The following is a 21,556-nucleotide window of genomic DNA, read 5'->3' on the forward strand; positions in this document are numbered from 1 at the left end:
TCTGAAGTGAGAAGTTTGTTAAAAATTGCACAGACTTTGGGACCATTTGCAACTCCTCCGATATTAATGGCAGTACATGTCCACAGGTAGCAAGAGCTGGAAAGCATTAGACTTGAGGCTGAGTGGCAAGTAACATTACTCCATGAAAGTGACAGGCAATGAGCATCTTTCACAAGATAATTAATCATTTTGCTTTGATGTTCAATGGCCTAACCATCACTGAATCCCCCACCATCAGCATTCTGGTGTTCTATAACTAGCTATTGGTAATCGGTCATGTTGAGGATTTTTTTTTGTTGCAGATAACTGGGTGGAAGTGACATGCCAGTGTTGGCTGTGAGTTTACCAATGACTTAAGAACCATATCTCAGCCTTGCAGGTTCTCCAACAGTGAGGGCATTAGTTGTCAGCGATCAGAGGTGGCAATTGTTGGCTAGAGCTGCTGCTCCTTTTACCAGACTTTTCATCTGTCGGTTCTTGTTGAAGATATTGACTCCATTTTTGAAGAATCTCCATTTTGGTTGTGTTTGGGCATCTGCTTCCCATGTGTTGATTTTTGTTGAGCAGAACTTAATGGATGTTTTGAGAATGACGTTGAAACATTTCCTTTGTGTGAATGGACTCCTTGGCATAGAGCACAGAGTAGAGCAGTATTTTGGATGGTCTTGCATACAACGTGCATTTCTATATTGGCATGTATCTTGGACGCTCATTTTCTTGTCTTCCTGCTTTATCCACAAGATCTTTCCAACATGGTATTTATTTATATTTTTCTGGGAGCTTAATATGGCATCTTAGTTGTCCAAGCTTCACCACAGACAAGCATGGGGCGAACCTATAAATGGACTGAGTTTAGTATCAAGTCTGATATCACGATTCTCAAACTCGAGTATGTAATTGACTGAGTGAGGGCAACGCGGTGGCGCAAGTGGTTAGCACAGTTGCCTCAAGGCGCCGAGGTCCCAGGTTCGATCCCGGCCCTGGGTCACTGTCTGTGTGGAGTTTGCACATTCTACCCATGTTTGTGTGGGTTTCACCCCACAACCCAAGTGATGTGCAGTGTAGGTGAATTGGCCAAGGTAAATTACCCTTTAATTGGAAAAAGTAACATTGGATACTCTAAATTTATTTTTGAAAAAGTAATAGACTGAGCTAACACATTGAATTTGGTGGTGTATCTCAACCAATGTCAGCTTTTTGTGATTTCCAGGGTATAGGAAGTGAGGGACCGTTTTTAACACTTCACCATGAATCTCAGTTGAAGGCATTGGACTGGTGTGGATTGGTAAAAGACTAGTCTTGTGTTCTGGGAATGTCTCGTGCTTTCAAAGGCATCAATGAATACATTGATTATCTGTTGTAGTCACAATCCAACACAGGCACGTTACCAGGTAACTCTCCACTATTAATTGAGGCAGATGGAAGGTTTGGTATTTGTATTTGTGGTTGAACAGATCTCGTCCCACTAAAGGAAAGGGCTAGAAAATGTGTCGTAAAAGAGTGTGTCTCACACCAAACGTAGCTGGAAAACGTTACACAGCAGGATCATCTGTCACTGGTTAACTCAAAAACAAACATTCAATAAAGGATCTTGGAATATCAGGGTGTTGATGGATAACTCGATTTCTGAGAGACAACGTTAGTATCCTGTGAACTTGGTTGAGACATTGATTTGCCCCTCACTAACGGCTGCTTTCCCAAAGAATATAAGGGTGGTTGTACTTTCTTGAAAGTGAAATCACAAGAATTCATTGTCAGCTCTGCCATCTAAAAATAACTTGACAAGACCCTTGAACCTCCCTCTTGGATCAGTGAATGTTTTATGACACCATCTTGACATTGCCGCCTTTGCTTCTGATAGAATCATAGAATGTACAGTGCAGATGGAGGTCATTCGGCCCATCGAGTCTGCACCAGACCTTAGAAAGAGCATCCTACTTAAACCCACGCCTCCACCCTATCCCTGTAACTCCGTAACCCCACCTAACCTTTTTGGGGACTAGGGGCAATCTAACATGGCCAATCCACCTAACCTGCACATGTTTGGACTGCGGGAGGAAACCGGAGCAGCCGGAGGGGAAACAGGCAGACATAGAAAGAGCATGCAGACTCGCACAGACAGTGACTCAAGCTGAGAATCGAACCTGGGACCCTGGAGCTGTAAAACCACTGTGCTACCATGCTGCCCTGTGCCTATCTTAGAGGCCGATTTAGTTAACTTGGCTAAACAGCTGGTTTGTGATGCAGAACAATTCCCATACTGGCTAAGGTTAGAACATAGAACATAGAACGATACAGCGCAGTACAGGCCCTTCGGCCCACGATGTTGCACCGACATGGGAAGTCAAAAACTAAAGGCCATCTAACCTACACTATGCCATTATCATCCATATGCTTATCCAATAAACTTTTAAATGCCCTCAATGTTGGCGAGTTCACTACTGTTGTAGGTAGGGCATTCCAAGGCCTCACCACTATTTGCGTAAAAAACCTACCTCTGACCTCTGTCCTATATCTATTATCCCTCAATTTATGGCTATGTCCCCTCGTGCTAGCCACCTCCATCCGCGGGAGAAGGCTCTCACTGTCCACCCTATCTAACCCTCTGATCATTTTGTATGCCCCTATTAAGTCACCTCTTAACCTTCTCTCTAACGAAAACAACCTCAAGTCCATCAGCCTTTCCTCATAAGATTTTCCCTCCATACCAGGCAACATCCTGGTAAATCTCCTCTGCACCCGTTCCAAAGCTTCCACGTCCTTCCTATAATGAGGCGACCAGAACTGTACGCAATACACCAAATGCGGCCGTACCAGAGTTTTGTACAGCTGCAACATGACCTCATGGCTCCGGAACTCAATCCCTCTACCAATAAAGGCCAACACACCATAGGCCTTCTTCACAACCCTATCAACCTGGGTGGCAACTTTCAGGGATCTATGTACATGGACACCGAGATCCCTCTGCTCATCCACACTGCCAAGAATTTTACCATTAGCCAAATATTCCGCATTCCTGTTATTCTTTCCAAAGTAAATCACCTCACACTTCTCTACATTAAACTCCATTTGCCACCTCTCAGCCCAGCTCTGCAGCTTATCTATGTCCCTCTGTAACCTGCAACATCCTTCCACACTGTCTACAACTCCACCGACTTTAGTGTCGTCTGCAAATTTACTCACCCAACCTTCTGTGCCCTCCTCTAGGTCATTTATAAAAATGACAAACAGCAACGGCCCCAGAACAGATCCTTGTGATACGCCACTCGTAACTGAACTCCATTCTGAACATTTGCCATCAACCACCACCCTCTGTCTTCTTTCAACTAGCCAATTTCTGATCCACATCTCTAAATCACCCTCAATCCCCAGCCTCCGTATTTTCTGCAATAGCCGACCGTGGGGAACCTTATCAAACACTTTACTGAAATCCATATACACCACATCAACTGCTCTACCCTCGTCTACCTGTTCAGTCACCTTCTCAAAGAACTTGATAAGGTTTGTGAGGCATGACCTACCCTTCACAAAACCATGCTGACTATCCCTAATCATATTATTCCTATCTAGATGATTATAAATCGTATCTCTTATAATCCTCTCCAAGACTTTACCCACAACAGACGTGAGGCTCACCGGCCTATAGTTACCGGGGTTATCTCTACTCCCCTTCTTGAACAAAGGGACCACATTTGCTACCCTCCAGTCCTCTGGCACTATTCCTGTAGCCAATGATGACATAAAAATCAAAGCCAAAGGCTCAGCAATCTCTTCCCTGGCTTCCCAGAGAATCCTAGGATAAATCCCATCAGGCCCCGGGGACTTATCTATTTTCACCTTGTCCAGAATTGCCAACACTTATTCCCTACGCACCTCAATGCCATCTATTCTAATAGCCTGGGTCTCCGCATTCTCCTCCACAACATTATCTTTTTCCTGAGTGAATACTGACGAAAAGTATTCATTTAGTATCTCGCTTATCTCCTCAGCCTCCACACACAACTTCCCACCACTGTCCTTGACTGGCCCTACTCTTACCCTAGTCATTCTTTTATTCCTGACATACCTATAGAAAGCTTTTGGGTTTTCCTTGATCCTACCTGCCAAAGACTTCTCATGTCCCCTCCTTGCTCGTCTTAGTTCTCTCTTTAGATCCTTCCTCGTTTCCTTGTAACTATCAAGCGCCCCAACTGAAACTTCATGCCTCATCTTCACATAGGCCTCCTTCTTCCTCTTAACAAGAGATTCCACTTCTTTAGTAAACCACGGTTCCCTTGCTCTACCCCTTCCTCCCTGCCTGACTGGTACGTACTTATCAAGAACACGCAATAGCTGTTCCTTGAACAAGCTCCACATATCCAGTGTGCCCAACCCTTGCAGCTTACTTCTCCAACCTACACATCCTAAGTCATGTCTAATGGCATCATAATTGCCCTTCCCCCAGCTATAACTCTTGCCCTGCGGGGTATACTTATCCCTTTCCATCACTAACGTAAAGGTCACCGAATTGTGGTCACTGTTTCCAAAGTGCTCACCTACCTCCAGATCTAACACCTGGCCTGGTTCATTACCCAAAACCAAATCCAATGTGGCCTCGCCTCTTGTTGGCCTGTCAACATATTGTGTCAGGAAACCCTCCTGCACACATTGTACAAAGAATGACCCATCTAATGTTCTCGAACTATATCTTTTCCAGTCAATATTTGGAAAGTTAGTCTCCCATAACAACTACCCTGTTACTTTCGCTCTTTTCCAGAATCATCTTCGCCATCCTTTCCTCTACATCCCTAGAACTATTAGGTGGCTTATAGAAAACTCCCAACAGGGTGACCTCTCCTTTCCTGTTTCTAACCTCAGCCCATACTACCTCGGAAGAAGAGTCCCCATCTAGCATCCTTTCCACCACCGTAATACTGTCCTTGACTAGCAGTGCCACACCTCCCCCTCTTGCCCCCTTCTCTGAGCTTACTAAAACACCTAAACCCCGGAACCTACAACAACCATTCCTGTCCCTGCTCTATCCATGTCTCTGAAATGGCCACAACATCGAAGTCCCAGGTACCAACCCATGCTGCCAGTTCCCCTACCTTATTTCGTATACTCCTGGCATTGAAGTAGACACACTTCAAACCACCTACCTGAACACTGGCACCCTCCTGCGAAGTCAAATCTGTGCTCCTGACCTCTATACTCTCAATCTCCCGTACCCCAAAACTACAATGCAGGTTCCCATGCCCCTGCTGAATTAGTTTAAACCCCCCCAAAGAGCACTAACAAATCTCCCCCCCCAGGATATTGGTGCCCCTCAGGTTCAGATGTAGACCATCCTGTCTATAGAGGTCCCACCTTCCCCAGAAAGAGCCCCAGTTATCCAGAAATCTGAATCCCTCCCGCCTGCACCATCCCTGTAGCCACGTGTTTAATTGCTCTCTCTCCCTATTCCTCGTCTCACTATCATGTGGCACGGGCAACAACCCAGAGATAACAACTCTGTTTGTTCTCGCTCTGAGCTTCCATCCTAGCTCCCTAAAGGCCTGCCTGACATCCTTGTCCCCTTTCCTACCTATGTCGTTAGTGCCAATGTGGACTACGACTTGGGGCTGCTCCCCCTCCCCCTTAAGGACCCGGAAAACACGATCCGAGACACGTACCCTTGCACCTGGGAGGCATCATACCAAACGTGAGTCTCTCTCGCTCCCACAAAATCTCCTATCTGTGCCCCTGACTATTGAGTCCCCAATTACTAATGTTCTACTCCATTCCCCCCTTCCCTTCTGAGCAACAGGGACAGACTCTGTGCCAGAGGCCTGTACCCCATGGCTTACCCCTGGTATGCCCCCCCCCCCCCGTATCCAATACGGTATACTTGTTACTCAGGGGAACGACCGCAGGGGGTCCCTGCACTGACTGCTTCTTCCCAGTCCCTCTTACAGTTACCCATCTATCGCCAGTCTTTGGTGTAACTACTTCCCTGAAGCTCCTATCTATGACCCCCTCTGCCTCCCGAATGATCCGAAGTTCATCCAGCTCAAGCTCCAGGTCCCTAACACGGTTTTTGAGGAGCTGGAGTTGGGTGCACTTCCCACTGTCACTTGACAACAGCCCCTCCACAAACCACCTTCAAATTAGGCTGACCGCACTGCACGTATGCAAATTTCCCCAGAACAGCTGATCAGTAGCTCTGCTGCCCTCTGCTGGATGTTTTTCTTCACTCAAACTCCTCCTCGGGTCGTCTTCGCAGGTACACCTTCAAATTAGGCTGACCGCACTGCACGTTTGCAAATTTCCCCAGAACAGCTGATCAGTAGCTCTGCTCTGCTGCCCTCTGCTGGATCAATGATTATTCATGAAGGCCTGCCTTGTCAACCACGCCCCTTGCCTGAGGTATGGTGATGCTCAGGTCAAACCATCACCAGTCAGCTCTCCCTTCAAAGGGAAAAGCCGCCTAAGGTCATCTGGGACTACAGCGACTTTACCCGTATCTATCTTGGACTCAGTAAGAAGTCTTACAACACCAGGTTAAAGTCCAACAAGTTTCTTTCGAATCACTAGCTTACGGACGCAGCTTCTTCCTCGGGCAAATTCACCTGAGGGGATTTTCACAGTAACTTCATTGTAGTGTTAATGCAAGCCTACTTTAATAAATATTATTATTGTTGTTATACTGTGCCCACCCCAGTCCAACACCAGTATCTCCACATCATATTTTGGACTCTGAAGAGAGATTGAAAAAAGCCTTCTATTCCAACCTAGATGCAACTCCAGCAGCTGTATAATCCCAGTTAAAGATATTTATTGGTGATTTCAGTGTCAGGGTGGAACCACACCCTTTGACTGAAGCTATTGGCAGCATGGTGATGAGTCCTGGAGGTTGGCCCTGACTCGAAGCTTAACTGGACCAGTCATTTAAATACTGTGACTACAGGAGAACGTTAAAGGCTGGAGGTTCTGTGGCAAGTAACTTGTCCTGGCTCCTTGGTGGCTGTGAGCCATCTTCCTGGGAGTACTCATTGGATGAGTATATCTCAGCATCACTTGAAGCTCAACACCAGCCAAGTCAAAGCAGCATGCTTGATTGGCAAATGATCCACCACCATAAACATTGTTCTTTCCACCACTGCACAGTTGCAGCAGTTTGTACCATCTACATGGTACACTGCAGCAACTGTGCAGACCTCCTTTGAGCGCATTTACCAAATTTGCGACCGTCCAAATTTAGATGAACAAGGGTAGACAGATGCCTGGGAGTATCGGCACCTGCAAGTTTCCCTTCAACTTAGATGGCATTCTGACTTGGGACTATATTGTCTGCTGTTCCTCCACGGTCATTGGGTCAAAATCTTGGAACTCCCTCCCTAACATTGCCATAGATGTACCACATGAACAGTGGTTCAAGAAGGTGGCTCTGTAACCTTCAGGGAAATTCGATGTAGACAAAAATTGCTGGCAAAGCCAGCCGAACACTTTTTAACAAAAAGACTGCCGATAAATTATAAACATCCCAGAGGGTGCCTGTAGCCTTTTGGAAAGCCTCCTCCGATATTTTCCATGGTCTAAATCTCGTGTGTCATTCAGGTCTGATGGTACACTACAAACAGGCAAAATGAAAATTTCCACTGGCAGCACGGTGGTGTAGTGGTTAGCACTGCTGCTTTATGGCGCCGGGGACCATGTTTGATCCCAGGTCATTGTCTGTGTGGAGTTTGCACATTCTCCCTGTGTCTGCGTGGGTTTCACCCCCAGAGCCCAAGATGTGTAGTTTAGGTGGATTGGCCACGTTAAATTGCCCCTTAATTGGGGGGGGAAAAAAATTATTGGAAACAAAAAATGAAATTTTCCACCGGGGTGTGAAGCTGTCCAGTCTTGCCTATTTTTTTAACTGGAGGAAATTGAGACACAATTTTGGGCTGGCAGCTTGAGTGGAGGGGCCATTTAAATTGATGGAGCAGTGGAGCTGGGTGCATTTTTATACATGATTGAAGCTGACGTGACACCTTCAAATGGTGCAGAATTTGGTTTTATAAAAATCAAATGTAAACGAGGTTTCAATATCATTTTCACCTGAAGTAGAAGGGGAAAGTGTGTACAATAGTGTGGATTAAATATAAATTGTAATTTACTAAAATTAATTATTAATTGTAAATGGATATAATGCCTTGTGTTATATCTGTGCTGGTCGGTGACTCATACTTTTGGAAGATAGTGGAAGTGGTGGTACTGTCACTGCACTAGTAATCTATACGCCCTGGTGATGCAGATGGCGAAATTTGAATACAATAAAAATCGGGATTAAAAGTCTAATGATGACCATGACACTATTGCCGATTGCCATCTGATACACTGATATCCTTTTGGGGAAAGAAATCTGCCATCCTTACCTGGTCTGGCTTACATGTGACTCCAGATTCACAGCAATGTGGTTGACTCTTAAATGCCCTCTGAAGTAGCCTAGCAAGCCACTCAATTCCAGGGCATTTAGGGATGTACAATTAGTGCTGGCCTGCCAGCAACGGCCACATGAAAGAATGAGTTTCCGCTTGACTCTCGTTTAAAGGCAGTTTGATTTCTGGACAGATTTAATAATTGTAATCATTATTGTCACAAGTAGACTTACATTAAGACTGCTGTGAAGTTACTGTGAAAAGCCTCTAGTCATCACATTCCGGCGTCTGTTCGGGTACACTGAGGGAGAATTCAGAATGTCCAAATTACCTAACAGCACGTCTTTCGAGACTTGTGGGAAAGATGTGCTGTTAGATAATCATCATCTCACAAAAATATCAGTGGAAGACAAAAATATCAGTAGAATATAAAACAAAATCCAAAACAGCAGATCTCTCATTTTAAATTTATTCTCCTCCTCCTGGCCAGCAAGTTCAGACTCCCAATCCCTTTTATTTTCAGATGTGCATTTAAGATTTGAGCAATGCATCTTCTGCAAATCTTTTCCATAATTTAGGGGTTGAAAAGAAGCAATCCCAGATCAACTGCAGTCTCTTTCCTGCTTAAGATGGATACACAGTTCCATGAAATTCAGCGTATTACAAATTACTTCAATCATTTCTTATGTGATGGCATGTGAATGATCTTAATAGTGCTGTATACATTGAAGATGGCTGAATTGAATAGCCGATCTGCAAGCAAGCTGTAATCAGTTATGCTAATTTGCCATTGCTGGAAAATGTGCCACCACAATTTGCAGCAGGTGCTAATGGAATCTTATTGAGTTTTAGAAAATTGGAATTGGAATGTTGTTCCAAAAGTAAGCTTTGAAACTTGTTGATCTGGCCAAATTGACCAAATAACTAACAAGGTAACTTCAGTTTCAGACATCACTGAATTTTTTGATAGATTTCACAAACTCATTTTAATTGGCCAACAGTTTTGTGTAAGCTTATTAAAATTTGTGCAGTAAATATATTTAAGGTTCTGGTGGTTCCCTTTTCCTTATCACAATGGGGACTTTTATTCCCCTTTATTGCTATCACCCTTCAAAATAACCTCAACGTGACTTTCGAGCCAGATCTGACTTTCCAGCTATTCTGTGACTGGCTGAGTACAGTGCTAATTCAGACAGGGTGGAAGTGTGGGTTTAGTTAGGGTGCGCTTTCCAAGGGCCGGTGCCGACTCGATGGGCCAAATGGCCGCCTTCTGCACTGTAAATTCTATGTCATGCAGCCTTTTCCCCTTCTTTCGTTATTCTCATTTCTTCCCTGCTATCAAAAGCCCAACCTGTAAGCTGCTTAAGTAGCAGATTTTTGTTTCTTGGACAAACTTGTAATTTTAAAAGTTGTATTAATTGCCGAGCAGATTTTTTGGAGTTGTAATTTTGTGCCCTAGTTTGAAAGATAATTTTGTCATCCACCAGTAAATTATGAAGTATTCGAAATAAATTCTGTATCAACTGGTTTGGTGGTGTACTTTAGCATCTACCTAGCACAATTTAAATAGCGTTTAAAAATTAATTTGAAGCCTTTTCTCAAATGCAACAATTTTGTTTAGTTGCTGACCTAATTAATAATGTATCAATAATGGCATGTCATTTTACATTGGATTATACCATTAATTATGCCGTGGAAACAGTTGATACGTTGTGCTAACTCTTTCTTCTCCCCCTTTTAACTCTGGCAGTTGTGGACTTAATCTACTGGCGTGATATCAAGAAGACTGGATTGGTGTTTGGTGCGAGCCTGTTCTTACTGCTGTCTATGACAATTTTCAGCATTGTCAGTGTAATTGCATACCTTGCCCTGGCACTGCTTTCAGTTACCATTAGTTTCAGAATATACAGAGGTATTCTGCAAGCAGTGCAGAAGTCTGATGACGGTCACCCATTCAAGTAAGTATAATTTAAATTATTCTGCTTTGCCTGGCATGTGTATTAACATATCACGTGAATAGTTATTGAGAAAAAATTGAGAAGGCATTTTCACCAGAAGTGCTTCTCTAAAATATGTATGGGACCCAGTATATTTTATGCCCGCACAAGGTTACATTGTTTCTGCATATTCTTTTCAGTTTTGCAATACTTTTGCCTGAGTATCATTCACTATGATGCATATTAGACCATTGGCAAAAATTCACAGCTCAATTTCAACCCCAGGCTACATTGCTGGAGGACATAATTAGTATTAAACATAAAGGCTAAGGATGATTTTCGATACATTAAGGTAGTGAGATCACAGCAGTGTTACAGTTTATTAGCAAAGCCCTATTTAGTAATGTGATATTACTTATTTTTCTAGGGCTTGTTTGGAGACGGATGTTGCTGTGTCTAATGAACTAGTGCACAAGTACAGTGATACTGGGCTAGGCCATATCAACCGTGTGATTACCGAATTAAGACGACTGTTCCTTGTTGAAGACCTGGTGGATTCTCTGAAGGCAAGAATTTTATATCATTTTAGTGTGTTAATTTCCTTATCATCTTCAATAAAAGATTACAAATGTATAATAATTTGAAATTATGGATTGCATAGTAGCTCTTGCAAGTTTGGGGTATGAGTATTCAAGTTTGTAGTTGCATAAATAATGATTTGCTTTGGACAAATTGTCTACTGTCTTTCACTGAAGCAAAATTTGACAAAAATGGACCTGACTGACTTGAAATACTGGGAGGAGTACATAAAAGCTTGATCAGAGGTAGGATTTGGAGAGAAAAGGAGATGATTTTCAGTTCTAAATCAAGCCAAAATGGTGCAATGATTTCTGCACCATGTGGAACAGTTGCTCTCCACTTGCATGATTGATGAGTCGTTTGCTCTTTGGTCTCACAATCCTTCAAAAAGAATGGGGAAGGTGTGTGTGTGTAAAATAGTAATCTGATGTGTTCTAATTATTCATGTTCTCCAATGTTTAAATGGCCTTTGATGCCGACATTCTAGTAGAAAGCGTGGTGCACAGGTTCAACTTTTAACAGCTGCAGTGCTTTGACAACGACTTGAAATGGCCTAATTTCCAGGCTTTTGCTGCTATATTAATAACTGTCAGCTCTTTACAGTTGGAAACCTTTTAATGCATACAAATTAAAAATGCTCCATTCAATTCAGAGTATGTATGAAATGATGGCAAATTTCTCCCAAGTATAAATGCCTACATAAATTGATAGCTTAAAAGGAACGGTTACTATTAAAAAAAACAGATGAGAACTTTGTGAACAATTTTACGTGGGAATGTAGATCTTAACCATAAAAAGATTTCTTTAAAAGCAATGTGATCATGACTGGAAGGGATTATTTGCTGCATAAAAATTCCAAAATTTTGTGACTTAAAGTTTTTGTTAACGTGCCAGTGTGCCAAATAGAAATGCTCTAGTCATCTAGGCACAATGTGCAAGAAGACTTCCAATTTATTTTACTATTCGTACAGATTTGCAAGCTGTGCCATTTGTACAATTTGCACGATGGTTGGCTTTGCAGAGCAAGCACTAAGATAGATAGCTGTTACTGTACAGCTAATCACTTCAGAGTGGAGGAAGTGGAAGGGGATGTGTACCAGCAATTTAAAAGTGAGCTAATTAAAATTAAAGTGCCAGTGAATGGAGAAATTGAGTGTGGGTCTTACCACTTGACCAGTAGACTTATTCAACCGGCACTTGTGTATGTACCCTACCAAATGGGCCACTGTCTAGAACCTACCTTGATAGAATATGGTTATTTAGTTTCTACGAATGATTTAATTATTATCTCAAACTTTTACCATGTGTATTTTTTTTGTCCCTGTTTTTGCTCTTCCTGTGTTACTTGCTTTATCAGTCTAGAAGTGAAGAGTAACTTGTGCTAATAAAATTACAGGTAATGCGTGGAGGTCTTGAATTGTCTCTGGAGATCTGTAACGCTACTTTCTCCCCGACAGCTTAGATTTTTTTTTCAGATTTATTATCATTGAGTCGAGCAACTGCCAACGACTTTCTGAACCCCTCTACACCATTAACGTAACTCTGACCTCCCATAACTTTTCACAGCTTCTGCCAAATCATACACCCTAGCCCTCTCCCAAGGGTATCTCATCTAAGACCACGCCTGGGATACTGTGAACAGTTTTGGTCATCTTATCGAAGGAAAGATATATTAGCATTGGAGGCAGTCCAGAGAAGGTCCCGGGTATGGAGGGATTTTCTTATGAGGAGAGGTTAAATAGGTTGGGTCTGTATTCATTGGAGTTTAGAAGAATGAGATATGACCTTATTGTAAGATATGATTCTCAGGGGACTTGACAGAGTGGATGATGATGACGATGTTTTCTCATGTGGGAGAGTCTAGGCGCAGAGGTCATAATCCATGGAATCTATGGAATTCTTCAGCACAGAGCTGTAGAGGCTGGGTTAAGTATATTGAAGGCTGAAAGAGACCCATTTTTTTTTTCTTTCTTTTAATCCGTAAGGGAATCCAGGGTTATGGGGATAAGATGGGAAAGTGGAGTTAAGGATTATATCCGATCAGCCATGATCGCATTAAATGACAAAGCAGACCAGATGGGCCGAATGGCCTACTTCTGCTCCTATGTCTTATTGTCTTAAGGAGTCCCACTTCCTATCCCTTGATCTTTGTCACAAAACCCCTCTGCAAACGTTTTGCCTTTGTACACTTTTAATTCTTACTAATAACTCCCATGTGGGTATCATCCATTTTTCCCCTGCAATTCATCGTCACTTCCTCATTCCTATCTGTCAGCTGCTAGCCAGTTTTAACAATGCATTTCCAGAGCCTTTGAACATGCTGTTAAGTCTTCTGGCTGGCCCCACCCCCCACCATTTTCTGCTCACCATAGTGACTGTGGCTTCTGCACCTATACCACTGCGATGCCCCTACTCAAGATCACCAATAATCTCTTATGAATGTTAAACCTCAAAATTCCACCATAACGATTAAAATCCTATCCTGTGATTGGCAATAGACCGTGTAGTTTTTCATACAATTGCAGCACTAGAATTTAGAGCAGGAGTGGGATGTTTGACTCCTGAACCCTGCTCCATCATTTGAGAAGATCATGGCCGATCTGATTGTGACCTCAAGTCCACTTTTCCTGTCTGCCCCATGACTCTTAAGTCAGATTATTGATCAATAAGGGAGTCGAGTCTCAAATTTATTAAACGACCCAACCCACACTTGTCTCTGGAGTAATGAATTGACCAGACTAACAATCTTCCGAGAAAGTAAATCTCACCGCTTTTTTAAATGGGAGACCCCTGATTTATTTTTAAAACTATGACCCTGAGTTCTACACTCTCCATAAGGAGAAACATCTTCTCAACATCTACCCTCCTTCTCATTCTTCTAAACTTCAGTGGGTATAAGCTCAACATTTCCTCATGACTGATTCCTTGGATGATGACAAATAATTGCTTTCATCTTAGCAACCTCTGAACCTCTAAAGCTTTCTTAAGTAAGGTGACCAAAACTGTGTACACTAAAGTGAGGTATTCCCGGTGAATGAGCTGGCACAGCGGGCTAATTTCAGGGGGATGCCATTTACGGTAGCAAGGGATCGGTTTAGGTACTTGGGGATTCAGGTAGCGAGGGAATGGATGGAGCTCCATAAGTGGAGCTTAACGAAGCTCGTGGAGGAGGCCAGGGATGATCGTAAGAGGTGGGATACACCGCACTTAACGTTGGCGGGGAGGGTCCAAGTGGTGAAGATGAATATTCTGCCGAGGTTCTTGTTTATCTTTCAGGCTCTCCCGATCTTTATACCAAAGACCTTTTTTCGGAAAGTGGACACAATCATCTCTGACTTTGTATTGGCGGGGAAGGTGCCGAAGGTGGGGAGGACCCAGCTACTGAGGCAGCGGGGGAAGGGAGGTTGGCATTGCCAAACTTGCTTCATTATTATTGGGCGGTGAATGTGGACAAGGTGCGGCAGTGGTGGGAAGGAGAAGGGGTAGAGTGGGTTAGGATGGAGGAGGAATCTTGTAAGGGGTCTAGTTTGAGGGCTATGGTGACGGCAGCATTGCCAATTTTTCCGAGTCGGTATTCAGAGAGCCCAGTGGTGCAGTCCACGGTGAAGATATGGAATCAGCTGAGGAGGCATTTTAGGGTGGAAGGGATGGCGGGGCTAACGCCGCTGTGCGTGAATCATGGGTTTGAGCTGGGGGGGTGGATAGTGTATACAGGAGGTGGAGGGAAGTGGGGCTGGTCAAGGTGAGGGATTTGTATTTGGAGGAAAGGTTCGCCAGTCTGGAGGAGCTAAGGGAGAGGGTAGAGCTGCCGAGGGGCAGTGAGTTCAGGTATCTACAGGTTAGGGACTTTGCACAAAAGGTCTGGAAGGGGTTGCCTAGATTGCCGGGATGCACCCTGCTGGAGTGACTGCTGCTTCTGGATGTGGAAGGGGAGGGAAGAATTGGGGATATATATATGGCTGGGGGAGCATGGAGGCGAGCAGGTGGTGAAGATCAAGGAGAAATGTGAGCAGAGTTGGGAATGGTGATCAACTGGGGAGTATGGAGTGAGGCACTACGAAGAGTAAACGGCACCGCCTCTTGTGCAAGAATGAGCCTGATACAGTTTAAGGTGATGCTCAGGGTGCATATGATCTGGGCAAGAATGAGTGGGTTCTTTCAGGGGGTAGCAGATTAGTGTGAGAGGTCTTGGCGGGGACCAGTGAATCATGCGTACATGTTTTGGAGTTGTAAAAAATTGGGAAGATTCTGGACGGGCGTGTTTGCGGTCTTAGCCAGGCCAGTGGAGGAGGGAGTGGACCCGGACCCTTTGGTGGCGATATTTGGGGTTTCAGAGAAGCTGGAGCTCATGGAGAGGAGGAAGGCAGATGTCATGGCCTTCGTCCCCCTGATTGCACGGCAACAAATTGGAGTGGCGGTCGGCATCGCCACCGGGGGTAGCAGCATGGTTGGCTGACCTGTACAACTTCCTGCACTTAGAGAAGATAAAGTATGAGTTAAGGGGCGCAGCAGGGGAGTTTGAGAAAAGGTGGGGGATGTTTCTGACCGTGTTTGAGGAGCTGTTCGTCGTTTTTGGGGGGGGGGGGGGTGAAAAGGGAAGGAAAATCTGTACAAACTCTATAGTTGATTGTTGGGAAGAATGTTTCCCAGGGTGTTTATTTGCTGTAACCTACTTTGATACAAGTTTGAATAAGAGTGTACACTACTCCAGAAGCGGTCTCACTAAGAATCTGACCAGCTGCAATAATACTTCCCAACTTTTATGCACAATTTCCTGTTGCAACAAAAGACAACATTTCATTTGCCCTGCTTATTATTTATTGTACCTTCCTACTAACCTTTTGGGATTCATGTACGAGGTCATCCAGATCCTTCTGTAGTATAGAATTTTGCAGTCGCTCCATTTAAATAACCTGCTGTTCTATTTTTCTCACAAAATGGACCAGTTCACATTTTTCTACATTATACTCTATCTACCAATTTTTTTTAACCCACTCACTTAACCTATTTGTATCCCTTTGCAGGTTCTTTTATGCCCTCTTGACAATTTACTTTCCTACATATCTTTGTATCATCAAATTTAGCTACCAAATATTCAGTCCCTTCATCCAAGTCATTGATATATGGATTGTAAGTAGTCCCAACCCTGGTCCCTGTGGCACTTCACTGACTAATTTGAAATCGAGCCATTATCCTTACTGTCTGCCTGTTGATTAACCAATCCTCTACACAGGCTAAAATATTAACCTACATCATGAGCTTGTATTTTGTGTAGTAACCTTTGATGTGGCACCTTATCAAATGTGTTTTGGAAATCAATCTTCCTCCACCAATATCCACATCCAAGAGATTGCCATTGCATGGTCCCACTCCTTATCAATTTATAGACCCCACGTCTTCAGTAAATTCTCCTTCAGCTCTGGCACATGCCTTCAGAACCTAGCCTGAATTAGATAGGTTCCCACTATTTTGCTCAAAACTTTCACATTCTACTACCAAAACCAATTGCTTTCAGCTTAGCACCTTTGCCTTCCTCAACCTGTTACATGCGTGTTTGATATAATTAGAATCTGATGGCAATAACGGCATGGATAATTGTAAGTCATTCAAAGCTCCACAGCACACATCCTATCCTGCAACTGGCTTCACTTGCCTGTCACTGCTGCTTTGCTCATGTCATATGGCATGAGCCTATGAAGAAAGAGACCAGGTGGCCTCCTTTTCTGTTTTCTGTACAGACGGACTGAGTCGGCATGTCTCTGCAACATCGTTGCAAACAACCTTTCCCAGGCGCTGTTGACTCTCCATTTGAGTTAAAATGACTCATTCTAACAATATCTGATAAATTTACCTGCCTCATGGAGGTGGAAATGCAAATAAAAGGTACCTGGGGGCTATTCATTTAAAAAAAATATAAATTTAGTTTCCCAATTATTTTTTTTTTCAATTAAGGGGTAATTTAGTGTGGGCAATCCACCTAACCTGCACATCTTTGGGTTGTGGGGGTGAAACCCACGTGGGCACAGGGAGAATGTGCAAACCACACAGTGACCCGAGGCCGGGATCAAACCCAGGACCTCAGTGCCATAGGCAGTAGTGCTAACCACCGTGCCGCCCTACCTGGAGGCTATTCATAACTGTTGATGCAAATATCAAAACCTTCCCCGATGTGTGACAATTGTTTGTCTCTTCAAAATATTTGTGTGGCTAATGGGAACATCGATACGATGGCCACATTACAACAGCTTATGATGTGATCAGCCCAGAGAAATCAGTCTGGAACAAAGAACACCAAGGGAATTGGATCTCGCCCAGAAAAGGAAGACCCCTGCCTAGAAAATTCACCACCGGCAGAGAAGCAGGGCTATTTCTGTAGATTATAACATTCCTGCAGGTGCTCAACTGCACTTTCAACTGGAGAAAAGCCTGAAACCTACTATTGCTTTGAGTGAGCCATTGTGAGTTAACTGCCAGAAGTTTCCACCCTCTGTTATGAATGAACCAAGAGTAGATTTTTCAAACTTGCATCATTTCCAACTACCATCTCAAGGACTGGTAATAAGAAGTTACTTTTTTTATTCTTTTAAACTTTTAATAACCTTAAGTGTAACCATCTTCTGTGTGAATTGAGTGTGTGCTGTTTTTACATTTTGGATAGTGAGAAAATAAACCTATAAGGAAACCTGTTTGTCTTTTAAAAATAGCCACTCTATATTAAAACACCTTTTTGTTGTTGGGGAAAATGGAAAAATTATCTTGCACCTCTCCCCTCCCCTATCTGGAATACCCCCACCTCGTGGCATCTCGTCTCCTCCCATTGGATTGAATTTAAAATCTTTTATACCTTTAAATCCATACAGACCTTCTATTTGAGCCCACATTTGCAGTCATCTGTAGCCTTGTGTGTCTTCCGGCCCTATTTTGTTCTCAACTTTGCATAACAAGTTTTTAAGTACAGTGCTGAGTGGTGTCTTAATCATTTTATTTACTGATTGAATGCAATTAACTGCAACTGGATTCTCAATTAGTCACCTGGCTAATTTATTAACCAACTCTGGTTTAGACCAATGTTTTCTTTTACTTCGTTCAGCATTGAATTGGAAAGTGACAGCCTTGATATTGCATTAATTTTTAAAATATCAATCCAAGTGTGGCTTGCCCTGTCTAATTTGTCATGATGGTGTGACTTGTACCTTCTAATTTCACCGGCTGAGCAAGCATCTATTAAATTGATTTTTGTTTAAAAGTTATTTTTAAAGACACAGACTTAAGATGACTGCCATAGGTTGCCTGATGCCTAGTATTGCAAGTTGACCAGCTCCTGGAATGTTCCAATGTGAATTACAGTTCGACCATGCCCAGACACCCTCCTGGAATTTCGTACCGGAAGATGTCGAGAACTATTTCAAAATGTGCCAGACTTATCATTTAATATACATTTTAAAAAGTATATTTATTGAAGCTTTACATTTTAACAAATAACAGCACATCAAGAAAAATAAAAGTCTCACCATAAATGGGTACAGAGGGGAATAGGAAAACAATATAAGTGGCTTCAGACAGTCATTTGACTCTACTTGATGCCTCTATATGCATCACCAGAGAATAAGGGTGCTAAGGCTGTGAAAACATGGTAAAATGGTGCACATCTTCACGAATTATGCAGGAACCCAGTTCGAAAAGAACGTTTTACATATACCACAACAACCTCCACTTCAGGCACAGAACAGAATGACCAAAGTTCCACATTCAGAGGACCAACAGCCATAGATTCTGATTATGGTCAGAACCATCTGCACCTCCCAACAACCTAACCGAAACAGGCTAGACCAGGACCCAGCCAAGGGTCTGTATTACTTTGGCATATGCCCACCACCTATTGTTGAAGAGAAGAAATAAACTACTTGTTCAGACAGGGGAACATCCCAACCATTAGGGGGTAACAGGATATCATGATGGGTCAATACTTGGCTCAACCCCAAGCACAGAAGAAGCAAAATCCAGCCTCACAAAGTCCCTAATAAGTGCCTTCAAGAAGGGAGGTCTCAAACACAAGGGGAAAACAGGATACCAACTACAGCACCAGACATGGCCTAGTCCAGCACACTGACATACAGGTAGTTGTCAGTATCCCTGCCCAGCACCCAAGATCTACCACTCAGCCAGCCTTGCACCTCACCAACACCACCCAAGGGAAGTACACGGATCCTACTAGCACATTTAAAAAAAAAAATAAAAAAAAATTACTCCTGCCTCACCTGGAGGGACTCCACCACCAAACCGAACAACCACCATCTATATCAGTGTTTTTCAAACTTATTTTTTGGGGACCCACTTTTTACCAACCGGCCAACCTTCAGAACCCAACCCGGCCAACCTTCGAGACCCATGCCGGCCGACCTTCGCGACCCACCATTTTCTCTTGCCTTGTTTGCTGCTGACAAAATGGAGGAATCGCAATCATGCCCAAAGCACGTGATGTCAATGTTTGGGTGGCGTGACCTGCTTCTGCCTCCCTTTTTTAAAATCTTCTGCGTCTCTGCGCAAATTCGCGGGCAGCAGCCGGCTTTTTTTTAAATACAAGTTCATGGAGGGGTTGTATTTGATAAAATTTTACAGGAAAAAAATGCAGAAAGTGAAAACGGTTTCATCCTCTAGAAATTGGAGGTTCACCACATTTCACCTAAACATTACAATTAAAAATGTAAAACAAAAAGACACTTAAATCAATTAATTGATAAAGCTTCCAAATACGACCTGCAGGCACTTTGTTTTGGAATGTTTAAAAATCAAGATTTAAAAAGTTGTCATCTCTTGGTTGAAGCTACAGCTGCGGTGAAACCATCGTTGGATCACTCGCCATTCTTGGAGTAAGAGACTTCCACTTCATCAGCATCAAAATTCAGAAAGCAATCAATCGCATCATTCTTCCCGAACTTTTTGCAGCCAGGTTTTAACAATGCCGGTTGTAACGGCCTTTAAAAAGGCTGACCAGATTTCAAAAAAATGCAGACGTACTGCGCATGCGTGCCCGCTCATCGGTACGCATGCACAAAACTTTTTTTATATGTTCGTGGCCATTTTGAATGTTGCTTGTAGCTGGCATTATTAAAAGCCGGCTGATGCGCGCGGATTTGTGCAATCGGGATCGCCGCGACGGCCTGCTCCACGACCCTCCCGACACACCCGCAGGTCGTGCCCCCGACTTTGACAATGCCTGATCTAGATTACCAATAATTGAGTGTAAGTTGTATTTCTGTAAGACTACCCTTCCAATGGAGACCATCTTCAAGAACAATAGTTATTTGAAGATGTTTTCCTATTACATCAAGATGGATAGTAGCATATTCGAGGAGATAATGGTGGGGACATTACAGAATCAAATCATCCCTGGCCATGATCAAGCAACCACTTGTCAGACAAGTAATCATTGTGGGGAGGGGCCAGAAAGGGAGGTCATGTGACTGAAGTAACATATCACACAAGCTGCTAAGACAAGTGGTCTGTAGTCTGGAAAGCGGCCGGTGACCAGTTCAAGAAACTAACTCTACCAGAAACCTTGAATAAATTGCAACATCTACATTGACTGCATCCAAGAATCCAGCTAACTGAAATTAGCCATAATGTTTAAAATTAATACCTCAACAACAATCAAAGGTTGAATAGAGGGGATCCAGTTCACCCCTTCTCATCGGATCGCAACAATTCTAACCAAAAGTTAATTACTATTTTAGGTTAGATTTGTGCTAGACCAATATGATTTAACATTTCTCTCCTGCATTATAATGTATGCAGTTAGAACATAGAACAGTACAGCACAGAACAGGCCCTTCGGCCCTCAATGTTGTGCCGAACCATGATCACCCTACTCAAACCCACGTATCCACCCTATACCCGTAACCCAACAACCCCCCCCCTTAACCTTACTTTTATTAGGACACTACGGGCAATTTAACATGGCCAATCCACCTAACCCGCACATCTTTGGACTGTGGGAGGAAACCGGAGCACCCGGAGGAAACCCACGCACACAGGGGGAGGACGTGCAGACTCCACACACAGTTACCCAGCCGGGAATCGAACCTGGGACCCTGGAGCTGTGAAGCATTTATGCTAACCACCATGCTACCCTGCTGCCCTTGCTGTGTTTAATGTTGCATATACCATTTCTGTGTTATGAAGGGCCTTTTTTGTAATGATTAAAATGGAATAGTGTCTCATGTCGTCAACCTTGCATTTTACAACTATTTTAATGAATTGCTAATTTAATGAATTGCTTTTATTCTGGTGGTTCGTTGTATTATCCATTGCATCTAGAAATTCTTCAGATTTATAAAAGTAGTTTAAAATAAATGTCAAAATTGTAATAGATTGGCTGAATGATAGTTGCAATTTGAAAAGGGAGCTCAACTTCCACTGTACTTTTGTTTGAACACCTTGATCTGTAGTGATTTTGAATGTTATCAAAATTGGAGTGAAATAATGATTTGGCAAGTGGGAGAAACAAGGTTGTTTGAGAATAATTTTTTTTAAAAAAAGCCTATTTTCTGTGATGGTGGGTTTATGTTTTTTAAAATAAATTTAGAGTACCCAATTCTTTGGGGGTTGTGGGATGAGATCCACGCAGACATGGGGGGGGGGAGAGAATGCGCAATGTCC

The 21,556-nt window shown here is 43.2% G+C and overlaps 1 protein-coding gene across 1 annotated transcript in view; it reads left to right on the forward strand.

Moving 5' to 3' along the window:
- LOC119972712 (reticulon-3-like) overlaps positions 1-21,556 on the forward strand; it is a 110,502-nt gene that overhangs the window by 63,559 nt on the left and 25,387 nt on the right. Inside the window, exons 4-5 of the mRNA XM_038809877.1 lie at positions 10,132-10,339; positions 10,746-10,884. Coding sequence (XP_038665805.1) covers positions 10,132-10,339; positions 10,746-10,884 — 347 coding nt within the window. The remainder of the gene's footprint in view (positions 1-10,131; positions 10,340-10,745; positions 10,885-21,556) is intronic.

The sequence above is a fragment of the Scyliorhinus canicula genome, chromosome 1 (assembly GCF_902713615.1).
Source record: "Scyliorhinus canicula chromosome 1, sScyCan1.1, whole genome shotgun sequence".
Classification (NCBI taxonomy): domain Eukaryota; kingdom Metazoa; phylum Chordata; class Chondrichthyes; order Carcharhiniformes; family Scyliorhinidae; genus Scyliorhinus; species Scyliorhinus canicula.